A 20,999-nucleotide genomic window follows, 5' to 3' on the forward strand; every position below is an offset into this window, starting at 1 on the left:
TCCCAGTCTGCTTCTCAGAACTTGTACTAGAGAATTTCTTCTATTAAGATGCTCAGGGCTCCCATGGAAAATACCAGTAGCCCTACCATGTAATGTGAATCTTTGCACCATTGGGGACAGTACTCCGGCAACTTCAGTTGCAGGTTTTTCTTTTTACAGCACTACTTGGTCCTCAACTGGCTGAACAAGTCACTGTTCAAGTAGAACTAGCAGCTACTTTCACCGGTTTTCTAAACAAATTTTTAAATTCTCAGCTTGCCACAATATAGGGACTGTGCCCGGTCAGCGGAGAGCCCACAGCCCTTCTCCAGGAAATTTAAGTGGCTCTGAAAAGAGCCTTTGGGTTATTTAGGGGAGGACGCTTACTTGGGCTAGTTCACTTGGAGCTGGTGTACTTGGTGACGGCCTTGGTGCCCTCGGACACGGCGTGCTTGGCCAGCTCCCCGGGCAGCAGCAGGCGCACGGCCGTCTGGATCTCCCTGGACGTGATGGTCGAGCGCTTGTTGTAGTGCGCCAGGCGGGACGCCTCGCCCGCGATGCGCTCGAAGATGTCCGTAACAAAGGAATTCATGATGCTCATGGCTTTTGAAGAGATGCCGGTGTCAGGGTGCACCTGCTTCAGCACCTTGTAGATGTAAATAGAATAGCTCTCTTTGCGGCATCTCTTGCGCTTCTTTCCTTCTTTCTTCTGAGTTTTAGTTACAGCTTTTTTGAAGCCCTTCTTGGAAATGGTCGTGCCCTTTGAAGTCAGCTCTGGCATGATGAGTGTACAGCTCTATAGCGTTACAGCTCTCCAATTATAGCTCTAACGGCTCCAATACGCACCAAGTAAGCGAAAAGCACCGGAGGCTGGCGAGAGCAGTATTTATAGGCACAGCTCTGAAGTGACGCGTTGAGCAGACACCGTCTGATTGGTTAGTGGGCAGTGGCGTGAATGTAAATGAGGTGATTCTGGCGAGGCTTTCTGATTGGCTAGATAGCTGTCAGCCAATCAGACAGCAAATCACAGCCTACTGTCAGACTATAAATACCCAGTAGCGTCTCTAGCGGTTGGTTTGCTGCAGTGCACTCAGTTTTGTCTGGGCGTGGGAAGCAGGATGGCAAAGCATGCGCTAAGGCCAAATCCAGGTCATCTAGAGCAGGCCTCCAGTTCCCAGTGGGCCGAATCCACCGTCTGCTCCGAAAGGGCAACTATGCAGAGCGCACTGGGGCTGGTGCACCCGTGTACCTGGCGGCCGTGCTGGAATACCTCACTGCAGAGATTCTAGAGTTGGCGGGCAATGCGTCTCGGGACAACAAGAAGACGCGCATCATCCCGCGCCATTTACAGTTGGCCATCCGCAATGACGAGGAGCTCAACAAGCTTCTGGGCGGTGTGACCATCGCGCAGGGTGGTGTCCTGCCCAACATCCAGGCCGTGCTGCTGCCCAAGAAGACGGAGAGCCACCACCACAAAATCCAGAGCAAATAGTTAACAAGTCATGAATCCTAGAGAGTGACCTGAACGTTTGGTGAAGAAAAACCAAAGGCTCTTTTCAGAGCCACTCAAATGATCAGTGAAGGCTGTGCATAAACTGCCATGTATGTGAGTTGTCTACATACACGTACATACATGTGCCATGAATCCTGGTAAAAAATCCCCGCACACCAGACCTTTGGTTCTGCTAACGGGTTCTTCTGAGTTTTAAAGCTGTTAAGGATCAACAAGCCTTCCTGTAAGTGGTTGGTCAGCAAGGAAGATTTTTTTGAGAAGAAGAGAGAATCTGAAACAGTTTCCATGCTCCGTGTAGATCCCCCTGGAGACTTTAATCTCAGGACCCTAATCATGACCTGAGCAGAAATCAAGAGTCTACCTAACCGACTGAGCCACCACCCAGGCACCCCAGACGACAAAGTTGAGTCACCACATACTGGAGTCATTGGGAGAAGGAACTGTAATTACTCTTATCTTTGCAACCACCACTTAGTTTCTGAGCTAATGTAAAGGGGTGACTTTTACTTACTTTTTAGAGAACTTGCATGTGAGAAAGCATGGGGGAGGGGCAGTGGGACAGCAGGAATCCCAAGCAAGCAAGCTCCACACTCAGCTTGAGCCCCACCTGGGCTTGATCTCCAGACCCTGAGATCATGACCTGAGCCGAAATTGAGTCCCACGCTCTACACATTGAACCACCCAGCACCTGTAGACAGGCAACATTAACGCTAAAATTGAGTTAAGGACTATAGTTAAGTGGTGATTGGATAAGAACAAACAGGAGGGGGCGCCTGGCTGTCTCAGTCATTAGGCATCTGCCTTCTGCTAGGTCTTGATCCCAGGGTCCAGTGATCGAGCCCCCTGTGGGGATCCCTGCTAGGTGGAGAGCCTGCTTCTCCCTCTCCCATTCCCCCTGCTTGTGTTCCCTCTCTCCCTATCTATCAAATAAATAAAATCTTTTTTAAAATGTCTATCATAATGATTTGAAATTACTAAGAAATCTTGGCCAAGCTTTTCAAAAATTTTGAGTACAAAATAGTTTCAGTTGATTTGTTTGTACTGTGAACACCAAGAAAAATTGGAAAACAAATGAACATTTAGTTAGACTGTCAAATGCATAACTACAAAATATTCAGTAGTCTATCTAAAAGAAAAAGAATCTCACTGGTTTTCAAAAAAAAAAAAAAAAAAAAAAGCCATTCCAGACACTTGAGATCTACACATAGGATATGTAAAGAAGCAGATATAAGAAAGGTATAAAGTTCTATAAGAAGCTAAAAGATGAGCATAAAATACATATGTCAATTAGGGGAGATTGGGTTATGAAAGAGTTTTAACCATCTCTTGAATTAATGGACATAAATATCAATTAAGGCATGCAATTGAGGAAGGCACAAAAGGAAGGAAAAATTTTGAAGACTGAAAAGTTGTACAGATATATTGAACAAAATTAGATAATGTCTAGAACATAGCAATTAAATTTTTTAATGTGAAATTTTAAAATCAAGGAAGAATAATGGTATAAATGTCTAAATGAGGGATATGTGAAAAATCTAAACCGAAAAATTCTGAATAATTTCAATAGATACACTTCCATCAAGCAGGTAGCATTCAAGACCCCAGCCTTGCCAAAGCACAGAGTATGGAAAGGCGGGGGAGAAAGAAAATGACTTTATAGTAGAGAAATCTAGCAAACGGTATCTCAGTCAGGTGATCAGTGCACAGCATCAGTGATGAGCCATGTCGAAAATGTGCCTTTAAATTGGTATGTTGAGAAGGGCATTTCACATCTTTGGTCTTCCTCCCAGGAACCCCATAATTCCAATCAAACCGTGAGGAAAATATCAGACAAATCCAAGTTGAGGAACATTTTACAAAATATTTGACAATAAACCCTCAAAATTATGAAAGTCATGAAAAACAAGGAAATTCTGACAAACTGTCGTAGCCCAGAGGTGGCTAAGTAAACATGACCACTAAATGTCATGTATTTTGGGTTAGATCCTAGAACAGGGGAAAAACAAATTAGGTAAAATCTATTGAAATCCAAACAAAATTTAGAGTTCAAGTCACTGTGATTTACCAGTGTTTGCTCCTTGCTTGTAAGAAATGCACAAATATTGACAGTAGGAGAAATTGGGTGAGGAGTAGGCAGGGACTCTTATCTTGACAACTTTTCTATAAATCTAAAATTACACTAAGTTAGGGGTGCCTGGGTGGCTCAGTGGGTTAAAGCCTCTGCCTTCTGCTCAGATCATGATTCCAGGTCCTGGGATCCAGGCCCACGTTGGGCTCTCTGCTCAGCAGGGAGCCTGCTTCCTCCTCTCTCTCTCTGCCTGACTCTCCACCTACTTGAGATCTCTGTCTATAAATAAATAAAATCTTTTTTTAAAAAAATTACTTTGTTAGAAAACTTACTGAAAAGAACAGAACAATAAACTCAAATTTACTAAACAAAACAAAAAAAAAACAGGGAAAAGTTCTAAATCTAAAATCAAACACGTGAAATACAGCTCTTAACATGCCAGTGTAATTGGCTCTGAAAGGAGTCTCCAGGGTTTGGATGCTCATGTCCTCCTAAAAAACTCATTTGAGGGGCACCTGACTCTGGATTTTGACTTAGGTCATGATCCCCAGGTGGTGAGATTGAGCCCCTCATTGGTCTTTGTGCTGGGCGTGGAGCCTGCTTAAGATTTGCTCTCTCCCTCTGCCTCTGCCCTTCCCCTCCCCTCCCCTCCCTGTCCCACTTGAGCTTTCTCTCTCTTTGAAAAAAAAAAAAAAAAAAAAACCTCATTTGTGGCTAGTATACTTGGTGATAGGAAATAGTGCCCTACACACTGTGTCCCCAGGCATGAGAGTGCAGGAACCATCTGGAATTCCCTATACATGATAGCCAAGAGCCCATTGTAAAGAGCCAGGTGAGAAGACTCACTGAGAAGGTGCTGTAAAATCACGAACATTCATTCATTCACAGGGCTTCTGTAGAGATGCCAGTTTAGGGGTGAACCATCTTCAAGACCTACTCTATAGTAAGTGTAATAGGGCTGTCCGTAACATCTCTGCCATTTCCTGCCATTCTTCTTCTGCCATAATGGCTTCCTGGAGCCTTTCTTGGACCTGAGAGAAAACTTAGAGAAAGACTTGGAAATAAGAGACACAGCCTCCCAGTCTTGAGGAAAAGATAGCAACGGGTTGTGAAGCCACGGGACTTATTAACATACCGCGTATTCAGACGAGGTTTTGGGTAAACTCAATTTCTGAGGAGAAAAAAAAATCAAGATGCTTGTGAATGTAAATGAAATACTTCAGGTCAACTCTGATTGGATCGTCGTCCTAGTTGCATCGACCACTCAAAAAGCAGAAGATTGTCCCCCAGGACCTAGGTTCATAAGCAGTTTGAAGAGGAGCCCCACGCGGCTGCTTGCTTTTGTAGGTTTCAGGCTCAGCCTCTTGGAAAGTCCAACTTCCTTATCCAAGGTCCAGATTCCCAGAGGAATGGAGCAGGCCCAGGTTGAGTGAGATGTCCACTTGCTGCCCAGCAACATTAGAGGGAGGACAGCGATCTCGGCAAAGAGTGCATCTGGTTGGACACATCATTGTGTTGGGAGGGCTGTCTGCTTTCCAGTTTTTCCTGATGTGGTGTAGTAACTGCGTCTCTTTATCTGTTTGAAATAACCCTGTCCTGTGGTCCAAAGTGGTTCCCGTGTGCCGCCCAAGCACGTGCAGGTGACACTTTGCTGTTAGAATCATTAGCCTGAGTGAATTTCTGTTTTGTTTTGTTTTTTTTGAAGATTTTATTTATTTATTTGACAGAGAGAGATCACAAGTAGGCAGAGAGGCAGGCAGAGAGAGAGGAAGGGAAGCAGGCTTCCTGCTGAGCAGAGAGCCTGATGCGGGGCTCGATCCCAGGACCCTGAGATCATGACCTGAGCCGAAGGCAGCGGCTTAACCCACTGAGCCACCCAGGCGCCTCTGAATTTCTGTTTTTTTAAATAGTGAGGTGAGGCATCATTTCGTGTTTGGTGGCTTTTTGTCCTACGTCTTTTCAGAGTTGGAAACAAAATCCTAAGGTTTCTCTTTCCTGTTGTCTCTGCCCCAGGGACTGGCCCATACCTTCTGGAGTCAGAGAGACAGCTAATGCAAGCACTAAGCCTGCTTGGGAGATGCTCAGAGCTTTAACCAGCTCACTAGTAGCTTGGTCTTCTCAAGGGCGGCTTGCTGCTCTCATCCCCACTCCCATCTGTGCCCCCCCCCCTTTTAAACCAAGTGGCATAAGGGACAGAAGCAGTGTGCCAACTGGGCAATAAAAGTCCTCCCAAACCCCCAAATCCCTATCAAAGCTTGTGCCCCTTTCACATTCTTAGGGGTTGGATAGGTTTGCATCTTAATCCCAGCTTCTTGGACAATGTGCACAGTCCCTTACTCTTTTTTTTTTTTTTTTTTTTTTTTAATTTCTTTTCAGGGTAACAGTATTCATTGTTTTTGCACCACACCTAGTGCTCCATGCAATCCGTGCCCTCCTTAATACCCACCACCTGGCTCCCCCAACCTCCCACTCCCCACCCCTTCAAGACCCTCAGGTTGTTTTTCAGAGTTCATAGTCTCTCATGGTTCATCTCCCCTTCCAATTTCCCCCAACTCCCTTCTCCCTCCATCTCCCCATGTCCTCCATGCTATTTGTTATGCTCCACAAGTAAGTGAAACCATATGATAATTGACTCTCTCTGCTTGACTTATTTCACTCAGCGTAATCTCTTCCAGTCCCGTCCATGTTGCTACAAAAGTTGGGTATTCATCATTTCTGATGGAGGCATCATACTCCATAGTGTATATGGACCACATCTTCCTTATCCATTCATCCGTGAAGGGCATCTTGGTTCTTTCCACAGTTTGGCGACCGTGGCCATTGCTGCTATAAACACTGGGGTACAGATGGCCCTTCTTTTCACTACATCTGTATCTTTGGGGTAAATACCCAGTAGTGCAATTGCAGGGTCATAGGGAAGCTCTATTTTTAATTTCTTAAGGAATCTCCACACTGTTCTCCAAAGTGGCTGCACCAACTTGCATTCCCACCAACAGTGTAAGAGGGTTCCCCTTTCTCCACATCCTCTCCAACACACGTTGTTCCCTTACTCTTTTGACTCCCGGAAACTTTATGGAGGTTCCTGGGACTTGAGTTTTCTGGGAGTTCTCTGCCCATCCTCTCCCTTGCTGATGTTCCAGCAAAGCCCTCAGGGTGGCCTGTGAAGAAGTAAGTGTTCACATTTGTCACCAGTGTAATGGGCCTATTTGTGGGGAGGGAAAACAGGGACAAGTCTCTGGCTACCTTCCCACTGATGTGGAGGACAGAGGCAAGAAGGAAATGTAGGTAAAATTCAATGTCTTTACCTCTCGTAGCCTATTGACAAATACTTGAGTTAGGCAGAGTGTGACATTCCTCCAGGAAACTCCCAACTGTCTTCAGGTTAATGCTTTGCTGGAGGGAAAAACAGCTCTAGCTTGACAACAGCTAGGCCTCCAGGATCCTGTGAGTCTTCTTTAGCATATGAAAGTCCTTTTGGAAATGCTGAACTCCAGCTTTTCCACATCACCTCAACAAGCATTAAATGCACTCTGGCTTTTCAGGTAACCTTAGGGAAGCACCTGAATGGCTCAGGTTGCCCCTTCCACATAAAGGGGGACTTTGGCTAATGACCCTGCCCAGGGTTATAGTGAAGAAGGTATTTGCCAAGTTCAGCACATCATGGCACACTGCTAGGATCATGGCCAAGGTACCTAAGATGGCGGCCATGTTGGGCACAGCAGCCTGGATGAGGGGGTGGGACACCACCTTGTTCAATTCTTAGTACTCCCCCATTTGGCTCTTTTACTGGCTGCACTGGGCTGTTGACAGTACTGTGGGCAGGGAGTACAATAGAGCTACTCAACGCTGTTCTCAGGTAGTGTCTCCTAGTCCCTCAGGCCCCCCACCCCAGGCAATTTATATTGTTGAACAGTTAACATTATTCATGAGGGTGCCCGGCTTATGGGTTCCTAGTCAGCATTTCCCCTCCACACTGGTTCCTAATCGAGAGGGAGAGTTCAAAGATAGAGGTTTTCTGTTTGACCTCGTAAGTTATCAATCCCCTATATGTTCGCTGGTATCGGAGAGTTAAAAACCTGGTATTCTTGTGGTGGGGGGAGCCTCCAATTTTCTGTGTCCAAAGGACCCTCCTGAGCACAACTGTCTGCCCTTCAGTGGCACTGAGAGGCCAGGAAACTTCTGAGGGTTTCCGAGGATTGGAGTACATTCAGCTCCAGTATCCACCAAAGCCGTCCCCCTTTGTGTATTTCTGGGGACCAGTGAATAGTGAGTACAACCTGGGAACTCTGATCGCCCTCAGTGGGCCCCCTCTGGAGATGATTTTGACCTGCGTCCTAAACCCAGGGCACGGGAACCATTCACCCTGAAGAGGACTGTATCTGTAAGGCCTCTGTTGGACCAGGCAGGGCACTAGGGGTGGCGGGGACAGACAGGGCAGGGCTGAACTACTTACTGCTCAGGTTTTAAGGGTTCCAGAAGGCTGACCAACACAGCAATAGGTTGCAAGATTGTCTTTTCAGGTGAGGTCTGGCAGTAATGAGGTCAAACTGATAAGGGCAAAACTGTACTCTAAGGGTTGCAGAAAATCTGAAGCGACCAAGGAAACTCAAGAGGCCCACGGAAGTCAGGGAGAACTTAGCTTTATTATCACCGGCGGGCTCGGCGAGATCCTTTCCCAAAGGCTGTGCACCCGACAGGGTTAGGGGTGAGTTTTTATGTTTATGAGTGAGGGAGAATGGTAATGGGACGTTTCCAAGGTCTCTCAAGGACGAATGGCCCCTTCCCGTGACAGTATAATCCATGCAGAGTATGCTCAATCACCCTGGAGACGGTTTATTTTTCTTTTCTTAAACAGGACGGCCGTCTGGTCTTTTCCTCCACCTCAGCAGGACAGGAAGGGGCTGGGGCCGGGTGGGGGGGGTGTCTCTATCTGCCTCATAAGCTCTGACCAAACCGGCAAGGGAGTTCTAGCCCTGTCTCAGCCCTTCTGGGTTCTCCTTTCCTACCCCATTTCCCGCGTGCACCAAAAGTACCAAGTGTATGGAAGTAGAAGAGTGTAAATCCCCCTCCCTGCTTGTGCTCAGGGCCCAGACCTTAGGAGAACCGTCTCCTCTGAGCCCACGAGTGTTAAATAAACCTCCGATCCTCCAGCGTCTCCGAGGGCCACTTGGTTCTTCCGTCAGGATCCAGTCCAGGTTCTGTAACAAAACTACCGTTACTTCCTGGTTATTTTTCTTTACCTTTATAGCTAATTGGAGGAGCCTATTGGCTTCTCAAGTTCCTTCTCTGTCTCCAGTCTTTCCCACAGCCCATATTGATGTGAGAAACAAAGGCAGAAGAAAAATTATTCAATTTCCTTACTACCTACAGCCCACTGACAAGTCCTAGAAACAGGCAGAGTGACCTTACTCTAGGAACTCAACTGCCTCAGTGTCAATACTTTGCTAAGAGCGAAAGACAATCCTAGCCCACCTCCAACCCTACCCCAGCACCCCCTCCCCAGGATCCCATAAGCCTACTTTAACAGATAAAAACTCCTTTAGAGGGGCGCCTGGGTGGCTCAGTCACTTAAGCATCTGCCTTTGGCTCTGGTCATGGTCCCAGAGTCCTGGGATCGAGCCCCACATGGGGCTCCCTGCTGAACAGGGAGTCTCCTTCTCCCTCTGCCCCTTCCCTTCCCCATTCTCTCTTTCAAATAAATAAATAAAATCTTTTTTAAAAAATTCCTTTAGAAATGTCCTTTATCTCTACCTCTCAGGATACATGTTAGCATTCATCCCCAAGCATATGGCCCACCGATATACATCTGAAAGGTCTCATGACTCAGGTTTTATTAAACAGTAATGAATGACATTTCCCAACAGGGGCTAGCCCCCTGGAGGTCCTCGAAACCTTGCTTCCAAAATTCTTTAGAGACTCACACTATTCTTAATCCCCTCCCAACTTGAAAGCATATAATGGGTCACTCCTTGTGACCCTGGTACAGCTCTTTTGTCCACTGGCTCCTATCCTTGTGCTTTAATAAAATCATCTTTTTGCACCAAAGATGTCCCAAGAATTCTTTCTTAGCCATCAGCTTCAAACCCTAATGTCTTCTCTATATCACTTACCTGTTCCCAGGATCTGCCCATGTCCCCCAGTTTAACAGTGGATTGCCCAGCCTCATACCTGTCTTGTCCCACAATTGGGCTCAGCGCAGATATCAGTATCCTGTACCAGGTGCCAGGGGCAGAATGGAGAATCTTGGTTTTCATTCTTTGCAGTGAGTGTGGCCACATCACACCCTTCAAAGATGGGGGCCTAGATGGCCTGTGGCATTACCACCTCCCTGAGAATTTGCTGCCCTTCCTCTATAGAGTTCCAGGTTCCTGCATGCCCAGCATTGAGCCAAACCTCCCTGTACGCTAGAATAATTCAGTCTATTTGGGAATGAGTACTTTGACGCCCTGAGCCCCTTGTAGGCACTGCCAGAGGGCAGGGTGTGTGGTGACCTTGCTCACCATCTCTGCCTCCAGCCTGGTCAGAAAAATGTTATGGCCTCTGTATTCCATAGCCACACCAACCGTGTTTGCCGGGCCTTCTGGAATTTGGCAGCTGTGTCAGTAAGCTCAGTGGGAAAAGAAGCGGGGGAGGGGGCGCCTGGCTGGCTTAGTCCATAGAGCATGTGATTCTTGATCTCAGCCTTGAACTGAGATTAAGTTGGGCAAGGAGTGTTAGGCAAAGAGCCTACTTTAAAAAAAAAAAAAAAAAACACCTCATTGCAAGGATATTTTCTCATCATGGCTGATGTGGAAATATTGGGGTTCAGAGCAGATGGCCAAGAAAGAATTCTTGAGATTTTTGGTACAAAAAAGGTTTTTTTTTATTGTAGCATGGGGACAGGACCCCTGGGTAGAAAGAAGGGGCCTGGGAGCCTTAGGGTGACTGATTTGTATCTTTGGAGTTGGGAGAGGTAAAGAAAGAGGGACATTTCCAAAAGAACGTTCATGTGCTAAAGAAGACTCCCAGGGTCCTAGAGGCCTTGCTATTGTCAAGCTAAGGTGGTTTTCACCTCTAGCCCCACGTGCATTAACGTGAAGACAGTTGGGAGTTTCCTGGAGGAATGTTCTACTGTGCCCCCTTCAAGAATTTGTCGTTGGGCTGCAGGTTATAAGGACATTGAATTTTGTTTATATTTCCTTCTTGCCTTTGTTCTCCACGGGAATGATTGTTTCCTGAACTGGAGGCTCTTGCTGTGCTTTTCTTTTCCTTTGTATTGGGGTTCAAGGGCACGCCATCAATCACCACACCCCCTCCTCTTTGCTCTCCTCACCTTCCCAGGGGTTCCACCTTTTACCATCCCAACCAAGCTCTTCACAAGTTCTCTGACCCTTATCTGCAGCAGCTTCTAACCTCCTCATTTTGTACAAGGGCATGTCAAGGCCTCTGATACTATCCTGCTCTCCCACCGTGCCTGCCAGCCCCGAAGCTAGAAGCGTAGGGGACCCCTGCACAGCCTTCTCTAACCTCAGCTCTCCCAACTTTCCGAGTTGAGCTACAGTCTGTAGTTGGGTATTGGTGGCCTTTGAACTGCCTACAGAGCAGGCCGGCCCACTGTGGCAGCTCTGCTTTCCCTTCTTGGCCGTCATATGCTGTGCCCCCTTCCTCCACCAAACACACTGGGCCGGCTGGCGTTTTCAGGGCGTCCCTGTACTCATGCAGCAGTCCTCAGGCGTCTGACCTATGGGCTATCCCTCTCCACAGGGCCAACCTGGGATTTCCCCTCTGATGCCTCTTTCCTAAGACTCATTTCTTTGGTCTCCTGGTTGGCTCGCCAATTGTTGGCTTACAACTCTGGGAGTTCCCTGGGGGAGAATCAAAATCAGCCCTTGTACTCAGAGGGTAAGGAGAGACAGAAGGCAGAGGTCAGCCACTCCAGGTCGGTAGGTGGCAGCTTTAATAAGCAAAGAAACTTGTGTACAGGGTTGTCTTGGGCGCCAGCAAGAGGAATAGATCTCCACACATGCCCACCAGAATCTTAAGAGTTTCTGTAGAGGCCATGCCTGGGTTCAGTCTTGTGTATGGTTCAGATGGTCTCAACATGGTACTCTCTCAAGGCTATCTCTGCCCTCGAAGGGACTCCTACTATGGGAACAGTGGGTGGGATATACATTCTAAGGACGGGGTAGTGGGTACGGTGCTGCCAATTGCCCGGGTCCAGTTTAAGGGTCAACCTGAAGTCATTTCCTCTCAGTCATCTCCTCCAACAGTGTCTGTCAACGGCTCCCCCTGGCTTTCAGGGCAAAGTACAGATTGTTCAGCTCAGCTGTGAAATGTAGCCCCTGCCTACACCACTGGGCTCTTTTCTTACAACACTCTCCCATGTTGCGGCTTGATTCATATACTTCAGTTCCTTGGATCCGTTTTGCTTTAACTCACTTTTGTCTTTCTAATTATATTTCCTCCCTGGAATATTCTTCCTTCCCCTCCTCATTTAATTAGATTTTACAAATCTTTCAAGATTATTCTCATGCATTACATCATTTGTGAGGCTTTCCTTGACCATTCTCCATCATAGGGTCAGTAGATGTTCCTTTCGGTGACCTTGTTGAACCCTGAATGAATCTCAATTATAGCATTTAATATGCTCCAGTAGAAGTTGTTAATTTTTATGTCTCTCTCTTTTACTGAACTATAGATTTTTTTTTATGATGTCTTAATTTTTTACCAGTGCCTGAAACATAAAAGACACCAATTAATGGCTGGTTGAGTGCATTTATAAATAGATTTTTGTTCTGGGTTCCAGCTGCTTACAATTCAGTATTTTTTTTTTTAATCTTTTAGAGATGTATCCATCCATGTGAGAGAGAGAGTGGGTGAGTGGGGGAGCGGCAAAGGGAGAGAGAATCCTCAAGCGGACTCCTTGCTGAGCACAGAGCCCAACCTGGGGCTCAATCCCAGGACCCTGAGATCATGACCTGAGCCAAAAGCTAAAGTCGGATGCTCAACAGAATGAGCCCCACAGGTGACCACTACTAGTATTTTAATGACAAAAATAATAGCAACATAGAAAATTGAGGGGAAAAGGCATCCATGACTTCAACATTTTGACAAACTTATTTTTATTTTTGTATGTTTTCTATTAGCCTTCATTAATACAGAATAGCTTCTATTTCAATATTATGATTTTAAAAAAATTATAAGATTTTTCCTAATTCTTATTTTCACTAGGTACATAATGGTCCATCAAAAGATATTTACTGAGGGGCGCCTGGCTGGCTCAGTCAGTTAAGCATCTGCCAGCTCAGGTCTTGATCCCAGGGTCCTGGGATTGAGCTCCACATCGGGCTCCCTGCTCAGTGGGAAGTCTGCTTCTTTCCTTCCCTTTGCCTCTCCCCTGACTTGTGTGCATTCTCTCTGTCTCTCTCAAATAAATAAATGAAATCTTTAAAAAAAAAAAAAAAGACATTTATTGAGCATTTACTATGCATCACACACTCAGTGTTTTATGTACTTGGTATCTTTTACTTTCCCAAATAATACCGTAGGTGGGTACTATTATTATACTCATTGCATAGAAAAAGAGATTCAGTCTTTAAGATCACAGAGCTAGCCTTGGAGCCAGTATTTCTTTTTTTTTTTTTTTTTAAGATTTTATTTATTTGAGAGAGATCACAAGTAGGCAGAGAGGCAGGCAAAGAAAGAGGAGGAAGCAGGCTCCCCGCGGAGCAGAGAGCCAGATGCGGGTCTCGATCCCAGGACCCCGGGATCATGACCTGAGCCGAAGGCAGAGGCTTTAACCCACTGAGCCACCCAGGTGCCCCTGGAGCCAATATTTCAACCCAGACATTCTGACTCAAAAGCCCACCTTAACCACTGTTATACTGGGATGGATAATTTACCATAATTTACTTAAACATACCATTCTTCCATTGTTGGTTACTTAGGCCGCTTCCAACATTTTACTATTACAGTTAGTGCTATAATGAACATCCGCATGCTTTTTCCTCCTCCTGAAGCATTTGCTTAAACCATTCCTAGATATAGGATGAGTGGGTCAAAGAGTATGCAAGATTATTATGGCTTTTTCTGTGTATCGTTCAATTATTTTTCCAGATGGCTATGTGAAAAAGCCACCGGAAAAGCACAAGAGTATATTTGTTTTACTTTACACTCACAGAATTTGGTGTTGCATAAAGAAAGATTTGCTTCATTGGTAAGGTGAAGCCCTACCACGTTATTTTATTTTGCATTTCTTTTCATCAGAGTGAGGCTGGACATTTCCATTCGTTCCTGTATACAGAAAGACACAGACAGAAGCATTGACGGGTGTATGTTTGTCTTGCCAGTTTGTCCCATCTTGTGAAATGTCACTTTGGGTCCTTGCAAAAATTAAACAAGAAATTCAGATTTGTTGTTTTCTAACCTTCTAAAACTTAAGTTATGGTAGACATTTCCCAGAATATTTGTAAAATCTGAATAAAACAACTTTATGGGGTGCCTGGGTGGCTCAGTGGGTTAAAGCCTCTGCCTTCGGCTCAGGTTATGATCCCAGGGTCCTGGGATCGAGCCCCGCATCAGGCTCTCTGCTCAGCGGGAAGCCTGCTTCCTCCTCTCTCTCTGCCTGCCTCTCTGCCTACCTGTGATCTCTGTCAAATAAATAAATAAAATCTTAAAAAAAAAACTTTACAAGGTCATCGATAAGAGCCAGTTGGATTTCTGAAACTACCCTTGAGGGAGAACGTATTCCTCATTAGTGTGAGATGTGGTCACACATGAGTTCTTTTAAAGCCAAATATAATCTTAGCTGACACCAGAGGGAGCCCAGCAGACATTCCAGGGGAAAATAGATCCAATTTTTAACATGTCTCTGAAATGGCACTTTTGAAAGCGTACAGTAAAATTTGAATACTGCAGTTAATATTTCTGGCGAGAAAAATAGAAATCAGCGCTGAAAATACTCAGACCCCAACCTTTCTGTGAACTAGGAACTGTATGGAATAAGAATGGTGATTACATGAACAATTGTAGGACACCCACAGATGGTTGTTCAGTCTTTTTCCAGTGGCTATTCTGGCTCTGTGATGGTGGGAAACAGACCCACCAGCTACGTCCAACTTGAACCAGTTCCCTAACCTCTCTGTTCCTCCTTCTCCTCCCTTGTACACTAACACCTACCTCTCAGGGGCCTAAATCCTAGATCACATCAAGAAACCATCCAATCAATTAGTGCTTTTCTTCATCTAGTGCCGTGGTTCTCAACCAGGGGTGACTCTGCCCGCCCACGGAACAGTTAGTAATGTCTGGGGGTGTTTGTGGCCCGTGGAAATGAGAAAAAGCCCTTGAGTCCAGTGTGGGTTTGAGTCCTGGGTCTGCCTTTTTCTGCCTGGGCGATGGGGAAGGTCTCGACATCTCCACCTTCTGTTCACTGAGAGCGTGGAATAAAGAACCCCCCATGAGCTTCTGTGTATTTTACAAGGTGTCAGTTGTGATCCCCTCTCCTTTGCTGGTCAGGCTATGCCTGTGTCCTGCCACCTAGCTCAGAATTGATCAGTTACTTGGTCAGTTTCAAGGGACCAGCTGGAGGCAGGTAGATTCACGCTATTGGTCAGTGGGTGTGCGAAGCTCTGTGGTCAGCACTTTATGCCCGTGGTTTAAGATGCAAACGTGGAAAAGCATCCGAAAGGAGGCTTTGTGCCCAGGAGCCCACATCCTGCCTCCTCTCCTACCTGGGCTCCGTCTTCAGTCCGCTCAGGAACTCGGCTCTCCACACACTTCTCAGCTTCGCGACAGGCTACTTTGGGGCCCACATTTGTCTACACAGAGCACAGATGCCCACACCATGTATCTGAAATATAGGCATAAAATGTGTAGTTATGCGTCTCCCTTTAGATAAGAAAGTTACTGGAAACTGAGTGACACAGTGAGGAAGCCCCATTGTGGCTAACTTTATGGGTGGGTTTCCATGCAGTTTCTGAAAGAAATCGTGCACAGTGGAAAATCAGGTGTCATGGTTGGGGTCAAGGAAGCTTCTTGGGAGCTCCTTGTATGTAGGTTGGGGCACGTTGGGGCTCCTGTGTGCAGGTGGGGAGGACAGATGGAGCCCTTGGGGAAAGCGGGCCCTTGCATCTGGCCTGTTATTCCTACAGCAGGCCAGTCAGCAAAGGTTGCTACTCAGAGAGGAAATGTAGAAGCTTCTCAGGTAACTATGTGTCTTTAAAAGAGATTTGGTGTAAAATCCTAATAAATTACATAAACTGAGTGGTTTAGACTACATGAATTTACCATCTCACAGTTGTATAGTTTCAGAAGTCTGACCTGGGTCTCACACAGCTATAGTCAAGGTTTGCCCTCTTATAAATAATCTGATAGTAAACATCTTTTTTTACAGACATCTGTCATGTTTTCTAGGGATCTAAGATAGATCCCTAGAAGTGAGAATTTTTCTTCCCCCCGAGAAGTTAGTTTTCTTTCTTTTCATGAAATACGTCTTCTTATGGAGCTAAGGTTGGGGCATTTGATCCTTGTCAGGAGGATCAACTTGCCACAATGGCTGCAGACTAATAATCTGAAATGGAATGGAGGCAGGAGACCAACCATATGTCCATGACAGTGGATGAGATCACCAGGAAAGCCAGTGGGCAAAGAATGGACCCTACTAACACCAAACTTTAAGGGGCAAGTGAAGAATATTGAGAGCTAAGAGGAGAACCAAGAATCAAAAGAATAGAGTTTCAGGAATAGGTAGTGATGAGCATAGTTGGGTGGATGCAGCAGTGGGCCCAGTGGGACAAAGGCTAAAATGCACCTGTGGGTCTGTCAGATATTGTTGACCTTAGACTGTCTCTTACAGAAGAGTATTGGGCATAAAGACCACTTACAATGGGCTGAGGAATCCATGGGAGGTGAGGAAGGGCAGAAAGCAGTCCAGAGCATTCTTCTGAGATGTTAGAATGGGGCAGGGAAGAAGAGTTGGAGCGTCGCGAGAAAGAGAGAGCACAAGCTGGGAACCAGCCAGGGGGTGCATCTGGGTCATCTACCTCTTGGGTTTCATTTTCCTCTTAATGATAGTTATCCTGGTTCTTTGGATCTGCAAACCATTTTCCTTGTGTAGAAGGATAAAGGAATGCCAGGAGATGGGACGTTCCCCCCTCTGCCCCCTGCTGGCAACTCCATCCACTCATTGCTTTGCCCCTTAGCTCCCTCTTCTTCTATCTGAGCGCCACCTCTTCCCTCCATAAGAACTCAGAAAAACATAGAATGGGATTTTTCCAGTCTCATCTCACTGGGGGCTTTAGTTTGTTTTTATGTACTTTTGTGTCTTCATAAAACCAATTTCCTACTACCTTTTATAAGATCCTTTTTAGGCATGAATTCTTCAGCGTTCCCTGTACCTCCACATTGATTTATTTATTTATTTAAGAAATCTTTCTTCCCTCTCTTCTTCAGGATCATTTGTTCTTTTAATATAATTACATATTTTTGTGCCAAGCTCTCTAAGAGCTCTTATAAGGTCTTTGGAGGCACTAAGCCCTGAAAAGGTTGAGAGAGCCTTCATTCCTCAAACCATATGTAATTCCGAACAAAAATAAGAGTTTTAGTGATAAAATTATATATGTGTACTGAGATTAAAATAACTTCTTTCAGTTTTTTTAACTGTAAAATTCTGGGCACGAATTTACCGAAGCTGATCTCTCCTCATCTGGGGATGTGTCTGCTCTTCTTGCTTGCCAAGCAAGGGCTTTATCTCTCTGCTGGGTCCTCGGGCACTGGGCTCCTCTGTAAGTTCTTTGCCTACAGTCTTGTGTCCTTGCCTTGATAGGTGCCTGACTGAAGGAAGCCATCTTGGTGTCCCCATTTCCCCAGGGAGGAGCCTATCGGTTATGTTTGTGTCTTGTCTGCCCTCCTCCTTCCCGTCCTCTCTGCTTCCACTCATATGCAATTGTAAGAAGCTTAGTAAGACGGCAGAAAATAGAAATGGTAACAGAGGAAATCCAACATATGCATCCACAGTGCTGGGTAATCACATGCTCTGATCCTTCCGGAAACTCTGTGAGCAGTTATTTCTGTCCTATCTCTGTTTTACAGGTGAGGGTACTGAGAAGGATTTGGTCAAGGCCCCTGTTATGGGTTGAATTGTGTCTTCCCAAAATTCCTATGTTGAAGTCCTAACCCCCAGTATCTCATAATGTGACCTTATTTGGAAACAAGGTTGTTGCAGGTGGAATTAGTTAAGGTGAGGTCACACTGGAGTAGAGTGGGTCCCTAATTCAACATGGCAGGTGTGCTTATAAAAAAGAAAAATTTGGACACGAAGACAGACAATGAAGGCAGGGATGGGGGTGATGCCATGTTTTCTAGGGATCTAAGATAGATGACAGCCAAGAGACACCAGATATTGCTAGCAAACCCCTGATGACAGCCAAGAGACACCAGATATTGCTAGCAAACCCCAGAAGCTCGGGGAGAGGCATGGAACAGATTTTCCCTCATAGCCCTCAGAAGGAACCAACCCGGCGGACATCTTGATTTCACACTTCTAGCCTCTAGGACTGTCAGACAACACATCTCTGCTATTTACACACCCCTAATTTATGGTACTTTCTTACAACACTTCTGGAAAACTGAGTGAATTCCTAGCAAAGCTGGGATTTGGGTCCAACCTTTCTGACTGTCAGCCTAATGCTCTTTCTCTGATAGGCCCGTTGTCTCACTTCCTGAGGGGAAGCAACCACTTCCACCAGGATAGTCTAGGATTGCCCCCTGGAAGAGGGGAGTTCTGTGCTGTGCTTGAAGATCAAGAGAGTCCTGATGTGTAGAAGTGGGGTGGGGAATGAGGGCAGCACAGACAAAGCCAGGAAGGCTCCCGGCCAGTGTGGCCTGGAACAAAGGACTCATATTAGGAAGCACTTGATTATAACTTTGCATATTCCGAGTACTACAAATATGATCTTGTAAGGGGTTGTAAATTTCCTGGAGATAAAAGTCATGACCAATAGGGAGCCACTTAACATTTCTGTGAACCCGAGCATGCCATTAATCAAAGGTCAGGCTTCCCTGGAAACAAGCTCTTTGGCTTGCTGGCGGGCAGGTCGGGGAATGGGGAGGGAGAGGGTCATTCGAATATATTAAACAGCCCAGTCACACTCCCCGGTACATTACCTGCTCTTCAGAGATTAGGAGTGATCCTCTGTCTGAAAGACCATTCTGTGGGTCCTATTAAGGCAGAACATTTGTTGGGGACACCATTTCTGTCAGGAACGGTTGATGGATATAATCTCATTTTGGTTGGGGGAGGGAGGTGTCGAGACTTGTTTTCTTCTCTCCCCAAAAACAGTAAAAAGGAAACTATCAAGACAATGGTCAAGAGACTGGCGAAAGGGAATGGTTTGGGTTGAGTTGACTCCAGGGTTCCCAAACAGGAGAGATCACAGGTGGGACTGCCTGGGATCTCCACACTGACCTTTGTAAGCCCGGGAGATGTTGATCCAAGCAGAGATGGAAAGATGAAGGGTCCTGAGTGCATTTATCTGCTCTGCACTCAAGGGTTGTTATATTGAGAATCTACAGCTGTTAAAGGTCATGCCAGCCCTAGAGCACGTGAGCAGGAGCGCGCCAGCCCCCCTGGTGACAGCATGTCTGATCTAATTGCAGGCTGCCCTCTCTGACAGCCCGTCTTGACGGAACACGTGCTGCCTTTTCCACCACTGGCTTCACGCAGGGTAATGCGAGGCTGCTCTCCTGGTGCAGCCGCTGAGGACGGTTCCCAGATAATCACGCTGCAAAGCGGTATCATTAGTAGTATTAACGCCTGCCTGCCAAGTGCTGTAATTGTGCACGTGGTAATCAGTGCTGACTCAGAATGGCACAGATTTATAAAGAAAACACAAAGAGTGTGTGCCCAGCCAGGATTTCCACACAGACCACCTTCCTGCTCCCCCAGCATAAGTGCAACATTCTTACTTGGTTCTTCTACTGTTGGCAGTTGGACACCTAGGGGAGTAAAATTTTGTCTCTGTGTCTGGGAGAAAACAGTTGCTAAGTTTTGAGAGATGAAGGAGGGCTGCCTCCTTATGGAAGTAGAAAGGGAAGATCCCAAGACAGCACAACAGAGTAGGACCATGCAAGGATTTGAGGGTCTCAAATCCACCCTTGATCTGGACCTTGCCAGTTGAAATGCCCTGTGCTTTGCTTAGAGAGAGGTATGGAATCCAAGCTGGGCCAATCAAAAATATTCCCTGACACTTTTCTGTTGGAGCTCCAGAAAAAGTTGGCACTGCAGTTGATTAGTTGTGAAGATGTGAATCTGGAACGGCCAAGAGTCATCATCTTTGCATGGTAGAAAGTTTCTGATGGAGAAATGGAAGAGAGAGAGAGAGGGAGAGAGATGCTGGCATTTCTTGAGCTCCTACCCCCAGCCCAGGATCCAGATCTACCTTTATGACTTATAGTTCTGTGTGCAAGATTGGTTTTGTGGAAGCTAGTTTGAATCTGGTTTTGGTCTTACAACCCAAAAATATTCTGGCTAATACACTTTAAGAGGTCAAGGTTATCCCTGTTTCACAAATGAATTTGTCTCCTGCCCTGTTTTTTAGCTGTTTTTTATCACTTCTAGCCAAGGGTTAGACCAAGCCACCCCTAGACGCCTTTGACCAAATGCACACCTCTTGGGGAAGCTGGAAAGATGTACTACTCTTTCAGGTTTAGGGATGAGAATGGCAGGGGTGGCAGGGGGTTGGTGCCTGGGTGGCTCAGTGGGTTAAGCCTCTGCCTTCGGCTCATGAGGGTCATGATACCAGGGTCCTGGAATCGAGCCCCACATCCAGCTCCCTGCTCGGCGGGAAGCCTGCTTCTCCCTCCCCCACTCTCCCTGCTTGTGTTCCCTCTCTCGCCGTGTCTCTCTGTGTCAAATAAATAAATAAAATCTTTTTTTAAAAAAATGGGAATAGGGCTTGAAAGAGAAGTGAATTAAATGGAGGCAGAGTGAGTCTTAAGGGTCCTGCAAGGTTACAAATTCAAGACTCATGGTCAATATGAATGTGGGACACACGGATCCAGAGGGACCGCTGGATGACCATATGGGAGCACATCCAAGGTGTTTCAGGAGCAAGGATGGGACAACGGAATGGCAAACTGTTTTAAGCTTTCTTAGGAGGGGGAAGAACCCGCACCACCCCATGCCGCCCACACTGCCATCTTGCTACCTGAAATGTTTGCGGGGGCTACGGTTCACAGCATGTCTTCAGGAGGGTGCACTTGCCCATCACAGGGTCTCTTCATCGACCTATTGCTGCTGTTTCAATTTCCACTCAGTCGGTGACAACAGGGGCTCAAACAGGATGTGCACGAGTACACAGAGCTCATGAGCAGTAGCCTCAAGGTTTAATCATGTTTCTTGATTCCAAGTTCAGATACATTTGTTCTCATTTGTTTAGGTTTTTTGTTTTTCCCATTACATCT

At 46.1% G+C, this 20,999-nt stretch overlaps 2 protein-coding genes across 3 annotated transcripts in view; one reads left to right on the forward strand and one right to left on the reverse strand.

Moving 5' to 3' along the window:
- LOC111138542 (histone H2B type 1-A) overlaps nucleotides 1-760 on the reverse strand; it is a 364,628-nt gene extending 363,868 nt beyond the window's left edge. For both annotated transcript variants that reach the window (XR_002640042.1, XM_022490560.1), the window contains exon 1: nucleotides 375-760. Coding sequence is in view for 1 of the 2 variants with exons in the window: in XM_022490560.1 (XP_022346268.1) it covers nucleotides 377-760 (384 nt within the window). In the remaining variant the exon portion in view is untranslated. The remainder of the gene's footprint in view (nucleotides 1-374) is intronic.
- Nucleotides 761-940: 180 nt separating this feature from the next.
- Nucleotides 941-1,471, forward strand: LOC111138608 (histone H2A type 1-A). Its single transcript, XM_022490621.1, has 2 exons — nucleotides 941-945; nucleotides 1,039-1,471. Exons 1-2 carry the CDS (start codon nucleotides 941-943, stop codon nucleotides 1,469-1,471), a joined length of 438 nt encoding a protein of 145 aa, XP_022346329.1.
- Nucleotides 1,472-20,999: the final 19,528 nt, after the last annotated feature.

Source organism: Enhydra lutris, unplaced genomic scaffold (genome assembly GCF_002288905.1).
Source record: "Enhydra lutris kenyoni isolate GAN:26980312 unplaced genomic scaffold, ASM228890v2 scaffoldscaffold93, whole genome shotgun sequence".
NCBI lineage: Eukaryota > Metazoa > Chordata > Mammalia > Carnivora > Mustelidae > Enhydra > Enhydra lutris.